Source organism: Gobius niger, assembly GCF_951799975.1.
Source record: "Gobius niger genome assembly, chromosome: 4".
NCBI classification, from domain to species: domain Eukaryota; kingdom Metazoa; phylum Chordata; class Actinopteri; order Gobiiformes; family Gobiidae; genus Gobius; species Gobius niger.
The window spans coordinates 4,153,099-4,167,914 of NC_136855.1; the positions used below are offsets into that span (position 1 = coordinate 4,153,099).

The 14,816-nt window shown below is 42.1% G+C and overlaps 1 protein-coding gene across 1 annotated transcript; it reads right to left on the reverse strand.

Moving 5' to 3' along the window:
* Positions 1–2,445: 2,445 nt before the first annotated feature.
* fadd (Fas (tnfrsf6)-associated via death domain) lies at positions 2,446–4,145 on the reverse strand. The gene is made up of 2 exons (XM_079555134.1): positions 3,859–4,145; positions 2,446–2,779 (listed from the first exon to the last, which is right to left on the reverse strand). The coding sequence occupies exons 1-2, from the start codon at positions 4,142–4,144 to the stop codon at positions 2,502–2,504; spliced, it is 564 nt and encodes a 187-aa protein (XP_079411260.1). The 5' UTR covers position 4,145; the 3' UTR covers positions 2,446–2,501.
* Positions 4,146–14,816: the final 10,671 nt, after the last annotated feature.

Genomic DNA, 14,816 nt, shown 5'->3' on the forward strand with positions numbered 1-14,816 from the left:
TCATCCGGTTTCCACAACTAAAAGCCCAAGGCCCAAGGCTACAATCTGGTGTGGCGTATCTGTTGGGAGCAAATGTGTTCGAGGCGTTTAATCAACTCGTGGCGACAGTAGACGTGGGCCCATACCCAACCAGGAGATACATGTATTCAAGCCCTATCAGCCCGATATCATTATCCTCTGTGTTTTTCAACCCGTGTATCATCCCTTTAAAAGGGGGGAAAGGAAATGTGGACGCCCCTTTGAAGGTGCATATGACGCTGTATGTGTGCATGTGTTGATTCAGCCCAACTGATATTATTACCACAGTCAATGCTACACTTACAGATTGGTAAAGTAACCAAAATATCTCAAGTAACTCGAGTAACCTACAGCTTCCCTTTTAAAGTCATGATATAAATTAAAGATCAATAAATGTCACATATCTTTACTCCAAGTTAATGTAACTTTATATGTCATTCTACCCTCTCCTGTCGGCCTATCCATCTTTATGATTGAGACATTCAATTACCTGTGTGACCCAGGTGATTTCAAATGTTATTAGAGTGTAATGCATTCGTAAAAAAAGTAATATACAGATTACGTCTTTAACAACAGACTAAGCATGACTGCAATTATGTAGTACAATGCAGTATGTTGACTATGTATGCTAATTGCTCAATGACCATGTATTCATTTTTCATTGTTTGCCTACTCAACCCACCTCCATATATTTTAAGTAATATTTCCCAGGGATGTCACAATATTACATAATTGACATAAGCTTTTGTAGCAGGAAGGTGTGGAGGATTCTGATTCGGAGTTTGATCTATGATCTAAGAGCTGGTTAGGGGACAGGCTTTATGTGCTGCTTTATTCACAGAATACTGAGGGACAACCCTGGACACGAGTAGCCAATGTTAATGTATGGTTTACCTGTTTTCAAAGCAGTCTGCAACTGTAGCAGTGGGGCTACATGTGATTTCCACTTCACATACTCAAAATGATACATTTACCCACGTGCCTCACCTTTATGTGAAGTGTTTTTTAGTCAAATCCACACGTGTGAACGATTCTTCACATGACACTTGTCGACAGGCATCTACACAGCTACCTTGCTAGATCTGAGCAATAGGTGTCTAGGAAAGTGTCTGTTCCAGACACGTTCCAAAGCAACACGTATTAACTCCAAACTTTCATACGTCCTATTTGATAAATCATTCCTCTTCGATTGGGTAACTATCTCATAGCAATGTATCATAATGTGAGTTTTGGTCCTTGAAAGCAAAGTCCAGAAAAGACCAGGCCACAAAAAAGTTCGCCCTGATATGACTTGCTGTTGTAAACACAAACGCCCCCATCAGATACGCCACGCTGGAGTGGCGTGCTTACATGCATGAGTCCCACGTATGTTAAGTGCATTTACATGCACTGTCCCAACCAAATACACAAATAAATTAAATAAATTGAATTCAACTTTATTACGGACTCAAGGTCCAAAGTGACAGAGGGACACAATACAACAAACAGCAAAAAAACAAAAATAACAATTACACAGAAGCTGAAAAGACTGCTATACCAGTGCTTGACTGACAGTGAATGGTACTACAGGTGACTTCAACCAGCGACCCAATTACTGTATTCAAACGGCATATAAAACTGTACATATAAGCGTCCGCAGCGATAGGAACTAACACTTTTTCATCTTGCTTTTAAGAATGGTCTCAGTGTTCAGTGTCTTGGAACTTATAAAGATCAATTTCAACATTTTTATTCTTGTTTCAAAAACTGTGTTGTGTTTGTCCCTGCTCCATCAGAGATTATGACATCCTTCAATTCTTTAGTTATTCTTTAGGCACAGTGTGGTACATTCTCACAGACCCCATTGTCATGCTGTCAGTGAATAGTAGTGGTCCTCTGAGGCCGGCCCTCTGAGGCCGGCCCTCTGAGGCCGGCCCTCTGAGGCCGGCCCTCTGAGGCCGGTCCTCTGAGGGTGGTCCTCTGAGGGTGGTCTTCTCCTTGTCCCATGTCTGCTCTGAGGGCTATACCAAGCTGAATTAGAGGGTTTACAGCATAGGTTTGAGTTTAACCCTGGTTTGCCGTACTGCAAAGCTGGATAACTTTCTAACAGGGTAGATCTCCATGGAAATATGCCCTTAGCTCATAACCCGCTCTGGACCAAGTTTAGTTTGGAGCTAAGAGAAGATGACAGCTCTTTGACCAATGAGGAGAGAATCCTCCCAAACTTTGTGGTGTAGGGAGGGAGTGAGGAGTAGAGGGAAGAGGAGGAAGCATCTTGAGCAAAGGCACATGAATTTGATAAAGTAATGTCATTGTGTTTGACAAATACACCAGTGCAGATGACGGCGCTTATACTGTATCTGTGTATGTCAGGAAACATGAACTGTCAGTGCAAAAAAGAACTGCTTCAGGACTTTGGGAGCACTGGCACAGTTTGTTTACCAATCCAGTCAAGTAATATATGACCTGAGCCCTTGGTCTTCTTAGGCTTCATGTGAGTTTACTCAGAGCGCTGGGTCAGAGAGCGCATCCTCCACTGTGTCCGCGCTCCTGTTGAGGTCACAGTCCCGTAGAGCCTTGACCAGTGCTTCCACTGTGGCCTGCCCCTGACTGCACCTTCTCCACTCTCTGACCAGCTCCATAGTCGTCTCCTCCAGGTCAAACGGGTGCTTCCGGGAGATGGAGTCCAGCTTCACCTCACTGAGCTTCAGCTTACGGCCCAGTTTACGCCAGTTACTCCCCAGGGTTTCAGACAGCACTTCAGCCGCAATGTCCAGCTGATCTAAGGGATGCAGAGGTTCAGGTCAGGAGAGATTCAAACCAGGAAAATGTGATACGAAAATACAGGCCTAAATGTACAAAACATATATAAAGCATGTGGTCACCCGCAGTTACGAGTCATCCAAAATATGCTAAATGATATTCAGGTCGCAGTCGGTGGGGTTTGTAATGTTATATAGTAGGAGTCTAGTAAAAAACAAAATGTGGGTCAGAAAGCGGGTCAAATTCAATTTCAATTTCAACACATGTACTTGAGTAATTGTACCTCTTTGAGTAGTTTTACTGTATGCTACGTTTTACTTCTACTTGAGTAATATTATAATGAAGTGTCTGTATTCTTATTTGAGTAAAAAAACTAAATACAGTAGTCACTTGTTCCACAGAGAGTAAATCTTTAAGCTAAAACTTCATGTAACTCATAAAATGGACGTTTCATGTTCTTTATTCTTCAGAAAAAAATATTTTTACATCATTTCATGTTTTAGTTCTCATCATGTAGGTCACAACTCAATAATCAGACTTTTACGCTCAAACAGGTTCTCACTACTCACTGTACTTAAAGTCGCATTATGCAACTTTTTATGCATTAAATAAAAACTAGACATTAGTGCGTAATTGACCTTTTTGTGACCCAGTGGCTGTATGAGTGGTCATCATGGTTCCTTTACTTTCCCTCACATCAATTGTTTGGAATGTTTTCTGGTGAGAGGGTCTGTCAGCAGTGAAAACCTACCAGAAACTCTCAAAACAACTGGATCGTAACTGTGAGGGAGAATAAAGAAAAAGAGAAACGTTTTCTGCTACATAAAAAGTTGCATAATGCATCTTTAAGTAGCATTTTCCCCACTTTTTTTTTTTTTACTCATGCCATTATTTTTTTTTTAACTTCTTTTACATTACTTCTTGAGCTACAGTATACACAAAGTAAAAACATATATTAAAACAGAAAGTAAAGGCCGTTCAGGAAACTCCCTTGCTTTCTCAGCCGAGTGTGACGTCACTACAGTAGGTAAACAAGTCCAGTAAAAGTACCATTAGCCTAGCCTAGCATAACGGCAGTACAGTGCGAGTGGAGCCTACCTCTGTGCGTGCTTTGGGGCGGCCTCTCCCCGGCGGTGCCGTCCAGTCTTTCGCGGAGGTCCTGGCGCTTGATCTCGGTCAGCAGACGGCCCAGATACTCCGTGTTGTCGGGCCCCAGTTTGCCCCGCTCCGTCAGTAACTGGAACAGCCGGTGTCCCGTGGTGCACTTCTCTTGCTCCCGTTTCTTGATGTCTTCCGCGCAGAGGAACTTTAGGCTCTCCAGCTGATCCTCTGAGAGTCCGTTGGAGATTTCCAACAAAAGGGCATTAAAAGATAAAGAACCCATGTTTGCGGAACTGTCTGGACAAACGTCTGAACCAGGAAGCAACTTTCCCCTCCGCCTGTGCCCCTGTGCTGCCTGTTCCGCTACAGCAGCGGTACGGGGTTGCCAGATCCTCAAAACCAAAAGAACTTCATTTGAACTTTAACTTCATTTGGGACTACCTTAGCGTTACCGCCACCCTCTAGATCAGTGGTTCTCAACATTTTAGAGCCGCGACCCCCATTGTAACAGTTAATTAGGATCGTGACCCCCACCCGGGTCAGACCATGGGAAAAACAGGGACATTAACCCCTTAACTCCCACCTGAACCGAGCACATTTTCTCCAGTTTGGCTTTACCCCAATCCAAAAGCTTCTGGAAAAAAGGTGTGAAAATAGCGACAGAACTGAGACGAAAACAATGATGGAAATGTGACAAAAAAGTGACGAAAAATTTATGAAAAAGTGGCAAAAATGTCACAAGAAATTGACAAAAAAATGACAAAAAAATGACCAAAAATGACAAAAAAAATGACAAAAATGTGACAAAAAAATGACAAAAATTTGATAAAAAATTGACGAAAAAATGAAAAAAATGTGACAAAAAAATGACAAAAACGGGACAAAAAATGACAAAAAAAATGATGAAAAAGTTACAAAAATGAGTTGAATACCCAACAAAAAAATGATGGAAAAAAATCTGATGACGTGAGGAAAAAGATCCTCTCGGTTCAGGCGGGAGTTAAGAGGTTTACCTATACAACTCTTAAAAAACAAAGAAAAAACAATGGCTAAAACAAAAATGAATTAAATTTAGAACAAATAATGGCACCCTGGTAAAATAGCATGTATGCTACAACACCATAATAATAATACTAAAATTTATATTTTCTCTATATGCTCTGGCGACCCCCCAAATTTGTCTCGCGACCCCCTAGTGGGTCCCGACCCCCAGGTTGAGAACCCCTGCTCTAGATAGATTGCGTGTGATCATCAGTATGGCTAAAGTCCTTGAGAACACTGTAAAAACCTATACTCTATCAATGAGTCCGGTATGCTTTAAAAATTCAAACAAATATTTTATAACCCTATAATCTGATAAAATATCTCAAAAGATAAAACTTTCCCCACAGCCCTCTATCTTCCTTTTCATTATAACCCTTTCTCTGTTAAATTTCCTCCACATCATAACAACAAGCTTCACTGTTTCTGGCACATTGCACATCTCGGAGTTTCCTGAATTATGTTTTCCTATTGGATGTAATGTTTTGCTTAGTCCGGTGGGCCCTTTTCTCATTCTTGTAAAAATAGCCTCTTCTCGTTCACATCTTCCTATACCCGGCGACCCTGACCAACCTCAGGATTTACACTGTGAAACCCCCTCCTTTTATCTCCACTATCACATTTTTTTTTTCATGTTTTTTAATAATTGACTTGGCCTCCTGATTTTAATACTCAACCAAAGGAAGTTATCGTATCAGAGCCAAAATGATACTGCATGGAAAACAAAAAGACAAAATGCTCCTAAAAATAGCATTAAGAAGCAGAATTAATGTCTGATAATGTCCCCGCAGCATGACCCATGATCAGAAGTGTTTTACATTTACGCAAAACTACTTGAGTAACTTTTTTCATACAGCAGGCCAACTTTTTACTTTACTAGCAAAAAGTAAAATGCCTGTCTGCATTTGACCTGAAAAGAAGAATGGGCAGGATTTGGCAGTTTACTGTAATTGGATTAAGAAAAACACCCACAGAGCCCTCAATCACATGACTACGCTCCGCCCCAGCGTTCACCTGTCAATCACAGAGCTTTAGGATTTAGACCAGATTAGACTCACGGACATAAGGACCAAGAGACGACAAGGTAAGAGCCATCTATGACAAACAACCTCTTTTTAATTGACAGGTTTTGGTGTGATCGATCAAACACAACAGAACAACAAACAGTGGATCAAATACAATTATTCAGCCATTGTTTGGACTTTCCTGTTTGATAAGATGGAGCAGGACTTGCTCTGGAAAGAACACCAGCTCTGTAGCCAATAACACATGTTTCAGAGCATCCATGGGCCTGAGGCGGACAGCTCCATTAGGCAACCACACGATTAGACTTCCAGGCTACAGAGACGGGCCTTAGCTTGGACCTGGTCCTGGGTTAGTCCTATTCTAGACCTGGTCCCGGGTTAGTCCTGTACTAGACCTAGTCCAAGGTTAGTCCTCCTGTTCTGGACCTGGTGCTGGGTGAGTCTGTTTTGTGGATGTAAATGCAGTCCTCTGTTTGGCCACTCATGTTTGTTGACTCTGGTCCAGGACTTCATCCAGGTTCATCTGTGGCGCTGCAGGTTCAGTTTCAGATGAACATTTATGATTTAGTTAGGTCTGGGAAGTGCCAGCTGCGTTTCTCTCATTTTTCTCAAATATTGTTCACAAATCTGTTAGTGAGCACATCTCCTGTGTCAAGACAATCCATCCCCTCACAGGTGGCATATCAAGATGCTGATTAATATTGCACAGGTGTGCCTTAGGCTGTCTACAATAAAAGGACTGCCTGCAGGAATGTCCACCAGGGCTGTTGCCCCTACATTCATTGTTCATTTCACCATAAGCCGTCTCCAAATGCATTAGAGATTTTTGGCACGTGTAACCACACCAGACCAGGACCTCCACATCCAGCATGTTCATCGGGTTCTCCACCTGACTGCAGCTCATCCTCATCGGGGTCTCCACCTGACTGCAGCTCATCCTCATCGGGGTTTCCACCTGACTGGAGCTCATCCTCTCGGGGTCTCCACCTGACTGCAGCTCGTCCTCATCGGGGTCTCCACCTGACTGCAGCTCATCCTCATCGGGGTCTCCACCTGACTGCAGCTCGTCCTCCACCTGATTGCAGCTCATCCTCATTGGGGTCTCCACCTGACTGCAGCTCATCCTCATCGGGGTCTCCACCTGACTGCAGCTCATCCTCATCGGGGTCTCCACCTGACTGCAGCTCGTCCTCATCGGGGCCTTCACCTGACTGCAGCTCATCCTCATCGGGGTCTCCACCTGACTGCAGCTCGTCCTTATCGGGGTCTCCACCTGACTGCAGCTCGTCCTCATCGGGGTCTCCACCTGACTGCAGCTCATCCTCATCGGGGTCTCCACCTGACTGCAGCTCATCCTCATCGGGGTCTCCACCTGACTGCAGCTCATCCTCATCGGGGTCTCCACCTGACTGCAGCTTGTCCTCATCGGGGTCTCCACGTGACTGCAGCTCATCCTCTCGGGGTCTCCACCTGACTGCAGCTCGTCCTCATCGGGGTCTCCACCTGACTGCAGCTCATCCTCATCGGGGTCTCCACCTGACTGCAGCTCGTCCTCATCGGGGTCTCCACGTGACTGCAGCTCATCCTCTCGGGGTCTCCACCTGACTGCAGCTCGTCCTCATCGGGGTCTCCACCTGACTGCAGCTCATCCTCATCGGGGTCTCCACCTGACTGCAGCTCGTCCTCATCGGGGTCGAGCATGTTTGCTCAATATCCAGCAAATTCACACAGTGATGAGGAGTGGACCAAAATTCCAGGCCACTATCAACAACAACCTGATCCACTCAATGAAAGAGATGTGCTGGCAAATGGTCTATGATACTAAATGGACTTTTCTTGTGCCTGTATAATTTAGTTCTTTTACATTCATAAACAAAGGTCTCATCCGGTGAAGTACTGTATTTATATTATAGTACAGTGGAAAAATCTGAAATGGTCTCTTTTGTGGTTCCGGAATGTAGCTGGCAACCATATTTTTATGTTAATATAAAGTGAATATGCCACTGGTGTATTGCCTTTGTTGGTGTTTTATTGCAGAACTAAAACAAGAATGTTTACCATAAAGTTGCATTTTCAACTATGTACTATCTGTCACATACAATTTGATATATTCAATATAAATTAATTGTATCGTAGGGGAAGGGACAGTGGTCTACAGGTGTTCATCCCCATCTTTGCCATGAATACTGACAGTGAAACGATTGTTTGAAAGAGGAGGCCAAAAAAGTTTTGATATTGGAAAATTAAAATCATAATAACAAATAAGCATGATTTTATAGACATGATACCGCATCACCAGAGTGCAGTGTTTTCACCAGTGAAAGCCGACGCGTTTGAATGTTCTCCAATGGAAAATGGATGCAGGAGGACACAAATGGGAAAATACGTCCATGTTTGTTTAATGATCATGTTCATGATCATGATCATGATCATCAAGCCTATGTTGCAATGTACCAGCCAATTGTCATCATCTCCATATATTTATTTCTGCCCAGAGAAGCCATGTTTGTGGGATCAAACTCACAGCAGTCCTGTGCCCCTCCAGGTCCAGGCGCTCTGAGGACCATGTCTCCGAGTCCAGGGCTCTCATACTTGGAACAAGTGGTTCTTGAGATCATCGAGACCGAGAGGGTCTATGTCAAAGACCTAAGGATGATCGTTCAGGTAATGTGGGTTGAACCTAGGGTGGCTCAGGTGGCAGTTGATCCCATCACCGACCAGTGTACACTGCGTTCTAAAATATTATGCAAATTGTATTTTTGTGTCAAAAAGGTAAAAAAGAAATGTTTTTAATGAAACTCATGGATGGTATCGTGTCTCGGGGCTCTTTGAATCACTGACATTAATCTCAGAGACCTGGGATGATAGTTTTCAGGTTAAGCCCAGTTAAGGGAAAAACTACTGAAAAAAAGATGTTCCACTTTATTAAGCATATCATCATTTTCAAGCAATAAGGGAAAGAAAAAGGGTCTCTCTGCTGAAGAAAAGCGTGAAATAGATGATTGCCTTGGTCTAGGTATGAAAACCTTCAATATTTCATGAAAGATGAAGCGTATCATCATACTGATAAGAGATTTTCTGGATGATTCAGACACACTCAGGTTTGTGCAGATAAAGGCACAATGAGGACGGTTTCAGCCAGACAAACACATCAGATGCATAGAACAGTTGCTACAACGCAGCAGACAGGTATTTGAAGCTACTGGTGCCTCTGGAGTCTCCTGAACATCAAGGTGTAGGACCCTCCAGAGGCTGCAGTTGTGCATAAACCTTCTATCCGGCCTCCCCTAAACTGTTCATTGAAGCTCATGAACAGAAACGGCTGCAGTGGCTCAGAAATACATGAAGACTCATTTTCAAACAGTCTTGTTCACAGATGAGGCCGTGTAACCCTGGATGGTCAGATCAATGGAGTAGTGGATGGTTGGTGAATGGTGAATTCAAAACAGATTTTTTTGTTTTAATAACAATTATTTTTCCTAAATGATGCTGTACATCTTATTGCAATTTATGACATGAACAACATGAACTGAAAAATAACCACAAAACTGTGAAAACCCCACCAAACATGTTTATGCCCAATAACAGCAGTAGTAAAATAGTAAAATATTAGTGGAAATAGTCACTGATGGAGAGCTCAGTTCACTCTCCTCCCTCCTGTTCCTCCTCTGCTACTCCTGGGTTTAGCCTGTGGCCTTCTTGCTCCTTGCCGATTGAGGAGAGTACATTCATTATGGTGTTATGTGTATAATGTTCCCAGTGTTCACGAGTGATACCTGTAGTTCTTCACTGATTGACATGGTGCATTATGCAGCAGCAGCAGCTCTGGGGCAGGGCTCTCCTCAAAAACAGATTCTCAAATCTCAGTGGCACTTTCTTGTTAAAGGTGCATTCTAGAACATTTTATGCAAAAAAAAAGCAAAACACATATAACAAATATTAGTAAATAATTTAACCTTTTAGTGACCCATTTGTATGAGTGGTTAACATGGTGCCTGTACTTTGATAAGCAGGACGCTCCAGAATCATGGGAGGGAAGTGTTATGACCGTTGCTTTCATACTAAATGCCTCTGTCTGGTCCCCAAGCAAATTGTATTGTGTAAAATTACACAATGACAATAAAGTTATTCTGATATAGACGGTGATTATGACCATTGGCCTGGCGCCACGTCTGGAGATAGGCCCCAGGTGCCAAATTACATTTGTTGTGTAGTTGCAGTTTGGAATTTAGATGCAATTGGCTAATTTGAGATGAGGCAATTATTTCCCCAAAGGTTTGTCCTTTTCTCGAACAATTTAAACTGGAGTATTTCCAGATCTCTTAATCAATTGACTCTGTGCATAAATGAAGTTAACGGTAGGGCCACAGCCCATATATTGATTTCCGGTTCTGGTCAAGCAAGCTTGAATAAAAGCTCCACAAGGACAGACACAGGTCGTCCCATTCAGCAGTTCATAGTTCAGCAGGCACTTATGCTACTTTATATACAGACGATGATTCAACACATGTCACTGTAATGCTAACGGGACACATGTCCGCTCTGATGACTCTGGTGATACAATGAAAACGAGGGCAAAAGCTAAGCTGTAGCATTTTTATGATAAGTCTTTTCAGTTTTTGTTTGTGGTTTCCACTTCTTGCAGCGTGAGCAGATAAACAGAGTGGAGTTTAAAGGATAAACTCTTTAATAATTAGAAAGATGCACTAATGATTTGAACCAGTAGGTTAATACATCAACACCTTTAGACATTTGAGCTAGCAGCAGTGCTAAAGTTAGCATTTGATCTGTTTTCCAAAACAACAGAATGTAGAAAAGTTTTATGCAGTCATCGATCCATGGGAAAAAGGGGCAAAGCTGTCCATGAACAGCAACAAAACAAGACTTAAACCAGCACAGTGACTTCACCCAGGGCCTAGCTTTGAGCACCTCAGGAGCCAGAGTGGGCGACCAAGTGTGAGGGGAGAGAGTGCCAAAATAATTTTCTTTCAGTTGAGAGATTCAAGAAGTCTGTCTGTTAATGGTAGGGCATAAAGTTGAACTAATAAACTGCAGAACTAATGAATTAGACGGAAATTAATGTATGGGCTGTGGCGCTACTGTTTGATTCTATAGTTATGCACAGAGTCAATGCAAAAAGATTTAACAGAGCAATAATGTAATATACAGTGGGAAGAAAAAGTACACAGTTTGGGATTTCTCACATTTCTGCCTAAATTGGTCACTAAATCTGGTCTGATCTTTATCAAAATCATAAGTATGAGTTAATAGTGTCTGCTTAAACTAAAACCAACCAAACATTTACTGTATATTTAATCATATTTTTATTGGCCACAACATGTAAACATTCACAGGAGAGCATGGAATAAGTAAGTCCCCCGCCTGAATCTCACTGAACTGCAGCAGTTTTGTAAAGATTTGTCCAAGATTCATCCTGATCCTGAGCCACAGAAAAGCGGTTATTGCTGCAAAAAAGGATCAGCAGATATTTAATACAAGAGATCACTTACTTACTCACTTACTTACGATCAGGATGAATCTTAGACCATTCCTCTTTACAAAACTGCTGCAGTTCAGTGAGATTCAGGGGGTGTACTTACTTATTCCATGCTCTACTGTGAATGTTTACATGTTTACATATTGGGTGGCACGGTAGTGCAGCGGTTAGCGCTCTCGCTTCACAGCTAGAAGGTCCGGGTTCGATTCCCACCTGCACAGGGCCTTTCTGTGTGGAGTTTGCATGTTCTCCCCGTGTCTGCGTAAGTTTCCTCCGGGCACTCCGGTTTCCCCTACCACTAAAAACATGCACAATAGGCCAGGATGAATGATGTGTGTGAGTGAATGGTGGTGGTCAGAGGGTCCGTTGGCGCAGACGTGTGTAGTCGCGAAAGCGCTTCTGACAGTCCCCCCCAGGGGAAACTGAAGCTACAAACGTAGCTTTCCACCACCGAGTATGGAGTGACTGTACAACTGTCTCATGTAAAGCGCTTTGTGACTATATGTCTGTGAAAGGCGCTATATAAATAAAGATCTTCTTCTTATGGCCGTTTGAGAAATTCCAAATGGTAGACTTACTTTTTTCCCCCACTGTACATGTGTAAACATAGGGGGAACAATGGGAGGGAAGGGGAGAGTTCACCTTCCTGACAGCCAGGTGGATGAAGCTGACTTTCAGTCACTGATTGATGACATTTGCCATATTAATCTGGCATCTGCCAGGTTAACTTTGGCTTGGAAGAATATACCCAACTACAGCAATCTTTTTCAATGCTTCATGACATTTTTTTTTTCTGAAAAGTTGCCATTTATGAGTATGTTGTATCAAAATGAAATATTGTATATACAGTGCGTCTCGTAAGTATTCATACACCTTGAACTTTTGCACATTTTGTCATGTTTACAACCCTAAACATAAAGATTTAATTTTTATTTTTTTACTGAACGTTCACACACAAGTAACAGACAACTGTGAAGTGAAAGCAAAATGATACATGATTCTGTTATTTTTCAAAAAATAGAAAAGTGAAAAGTGGGGCTTGCATAAGTATTCATACAGCATGCATGAATACTTTGTGGAACCCCCTTTTACTGCAATAACAGCACAAGTCTTTTGGGTTCTGACTCTACAAGATTTGCACATGTAAAGAGTGACATTTTAGCCCATTCCTCTTTACAAAACAACTCAAGCTCTGTCACATTAGAAGGAGAGCGTTTGTGAACAGCAGTTTTCAGATTATTCTACAGATTTTCAATAGGATTTAGGTCAGGACTTTGACTGGGCCATTCTAACACATTAATATGTTTTTATTGAACCATTCCATTGTAGATTTATCTTTGTGTTTAGGGTCATTGTCCTGCTGGAAGGTGAATCTCTGCCCCAGCCTCAGTTCTCTTGTGACTCCAGCAGGTTTTCCTCCAAAATGTCTCCGTATTTTGGTCCATCCATCTTCAAAACTCCCCAGTCCCCGCTGAGGAAAAGCAGCCCCACAGCATGATGCTCCCCCCACCATATTTGACACTGGGGATGGTGCACTCAGGACGATGAGCAGTGTTAGGTTTGCTCCATACATAACGTTTTGCATTTGGGCCAAAAAGTTAAATTTTTGTCTCATCTGACCAAAGCTCCTTCTTCCACATGGAGCTGTGTCCTCCATATGACTTCTAGCAAACTTCAAACGGGATTTCTTATGGCCTCCTTTCAATAATGGCTTTCTTCGTTCATGAAGGCCAGATTTGTGTAGAGCACAACTTATAGTTGTCCCATGTACAGATTCCCCCAGCTCAGCGGCAGGACTTCACAGCTCCTCCAGAGTTATCTTGGGGCACTTGGTTACATTTCTTACCAGTGTTCTCCTTGTTCGGTCTTTTAGTTTAGGTGAACGATCACGTCTTGGTAAGTTTGCAGTGGTGCTTTACTCTTTCCATTTCCAAATGATGGATTGAACAGTGCCCCGGGAGATGTTTAAATCTTGGGAAATCTTTGTATAACTTAATGCTGCTTTAAACTTCTCCACAGCTTTATCCCTGACCTCTCTGGTGCTCCTTGGCCTTCATGATGTTTTTTAGTGACCAATACACTCCGACCACAGCTCTGAGGGCCTAAAAGAACAGCTGAAATTATACTGACACTAGATTACACACAGGTGACCTCTATTTAATGGTTAGGCCAAGGTGTGAACATTCTGGAGTCATGAGGAATGTTATAAAGGCAATTTAATGCACTCAGAAAATGCTGTATGAATACTTATGCACGCCCCACTTTTCACTTTTCTATTTTTTGAAAAATAACGGAATCATGTATCATTTTGCTTTCACTTCACAGTTGTCTGTTACTTGTGTGTGAACGTTCAGTAAAAAAAACAAAATAAAATCTTTATGTTTAGGGTTGTAAACATGACAAAATGTGCAAAAGTTCAAGGTGTATGAATACTTACGAGAGGCACTGTATATTACAAATACAGCGGGAAACATATGTTTACATGCACTTCATAAAAAGATACATTTGCATTTTTTTCTCACTGTCTGACATGACATTATTTTTTAGGTCAGGAGTTTTAAAAATATTTTCTATTTGTCAAATGCCAGAAATATATAAAAAAAAAAGATATATATATATATATATATTTTAGAAATGTTTTGGTTAATTTTTACAAAGTAAGACATCAGACACGGGTCAGCACTTTGGCCACAGCCATAGGTTGGTCCCAAAACCTATGCCCGGTTTGATCCTGGCCTTTGTTATGGAAAAGCTCGACAAAGCGGGTGAAACAACCATTTGGCTGACACGCGCCTCCATGTGGAAAGACAACTGTAGTGTACCAACATCAGCTGAGAGGGGACTCTGCCGGTAAGAAGGCCTTACTCCAAAAGAAACATCAAAAAGCCAGTTCGGAGTGTGCAAATAAAAAAAGGATTAAGACAAGGGTTGGGCGATGTCCCCTTAATTGGCAGTTGACGATGTCTACAATAATCGTGAATCATTATAAGCATTTTTAAAGACATTTCAATAGCCTATATATAAGCTGCATATTATTTATGTTAGGAAAAATGCCAGATTGCAGGATAAATGGATCTAAACTAAACATGATCTGAACAGAGTCATGGAACACAAGAGAAATGTGTTCAAACTCATGAGTAAAAGTCTCAGAGGAGAACGACTTATTCAGAGCCTCATTAGCACTTCAATATCACAATATCACTAATTAACAAATGCTTAAACTAGCATGCATATTAGTTATATTCATGATTTAAATTACAGTGCAATCCCTGCAAAGTTTTAGGTTTACTACGCCGACAGAAGATCAGTGCGAGTTTCATGGCATGGCGTCACGATGGTGGCTCTCCATCGTGATGTTGCTCATCCATCATGCTGTGGGAGGGACTGGTGCA

What these genes read in the sequence shown, in the direction of transcription:
- fadd (XM_079555134.1), bottom strand. Translation starts at nt 4,144, where the DNA reads ATGGGTTCTTTATCTTTTAATGCCCTTTTGTTGGAAATCTCCAACGGA. An exon ending in GCCCCAAAGCACGCACAGAG is followed by an intron (nt 2,780 to 3,858) that starts GTAGGCTCCACT and finishes TGCATCCCTTAG; the next exon opens with ATCAGCTGGACATTGCGGCT.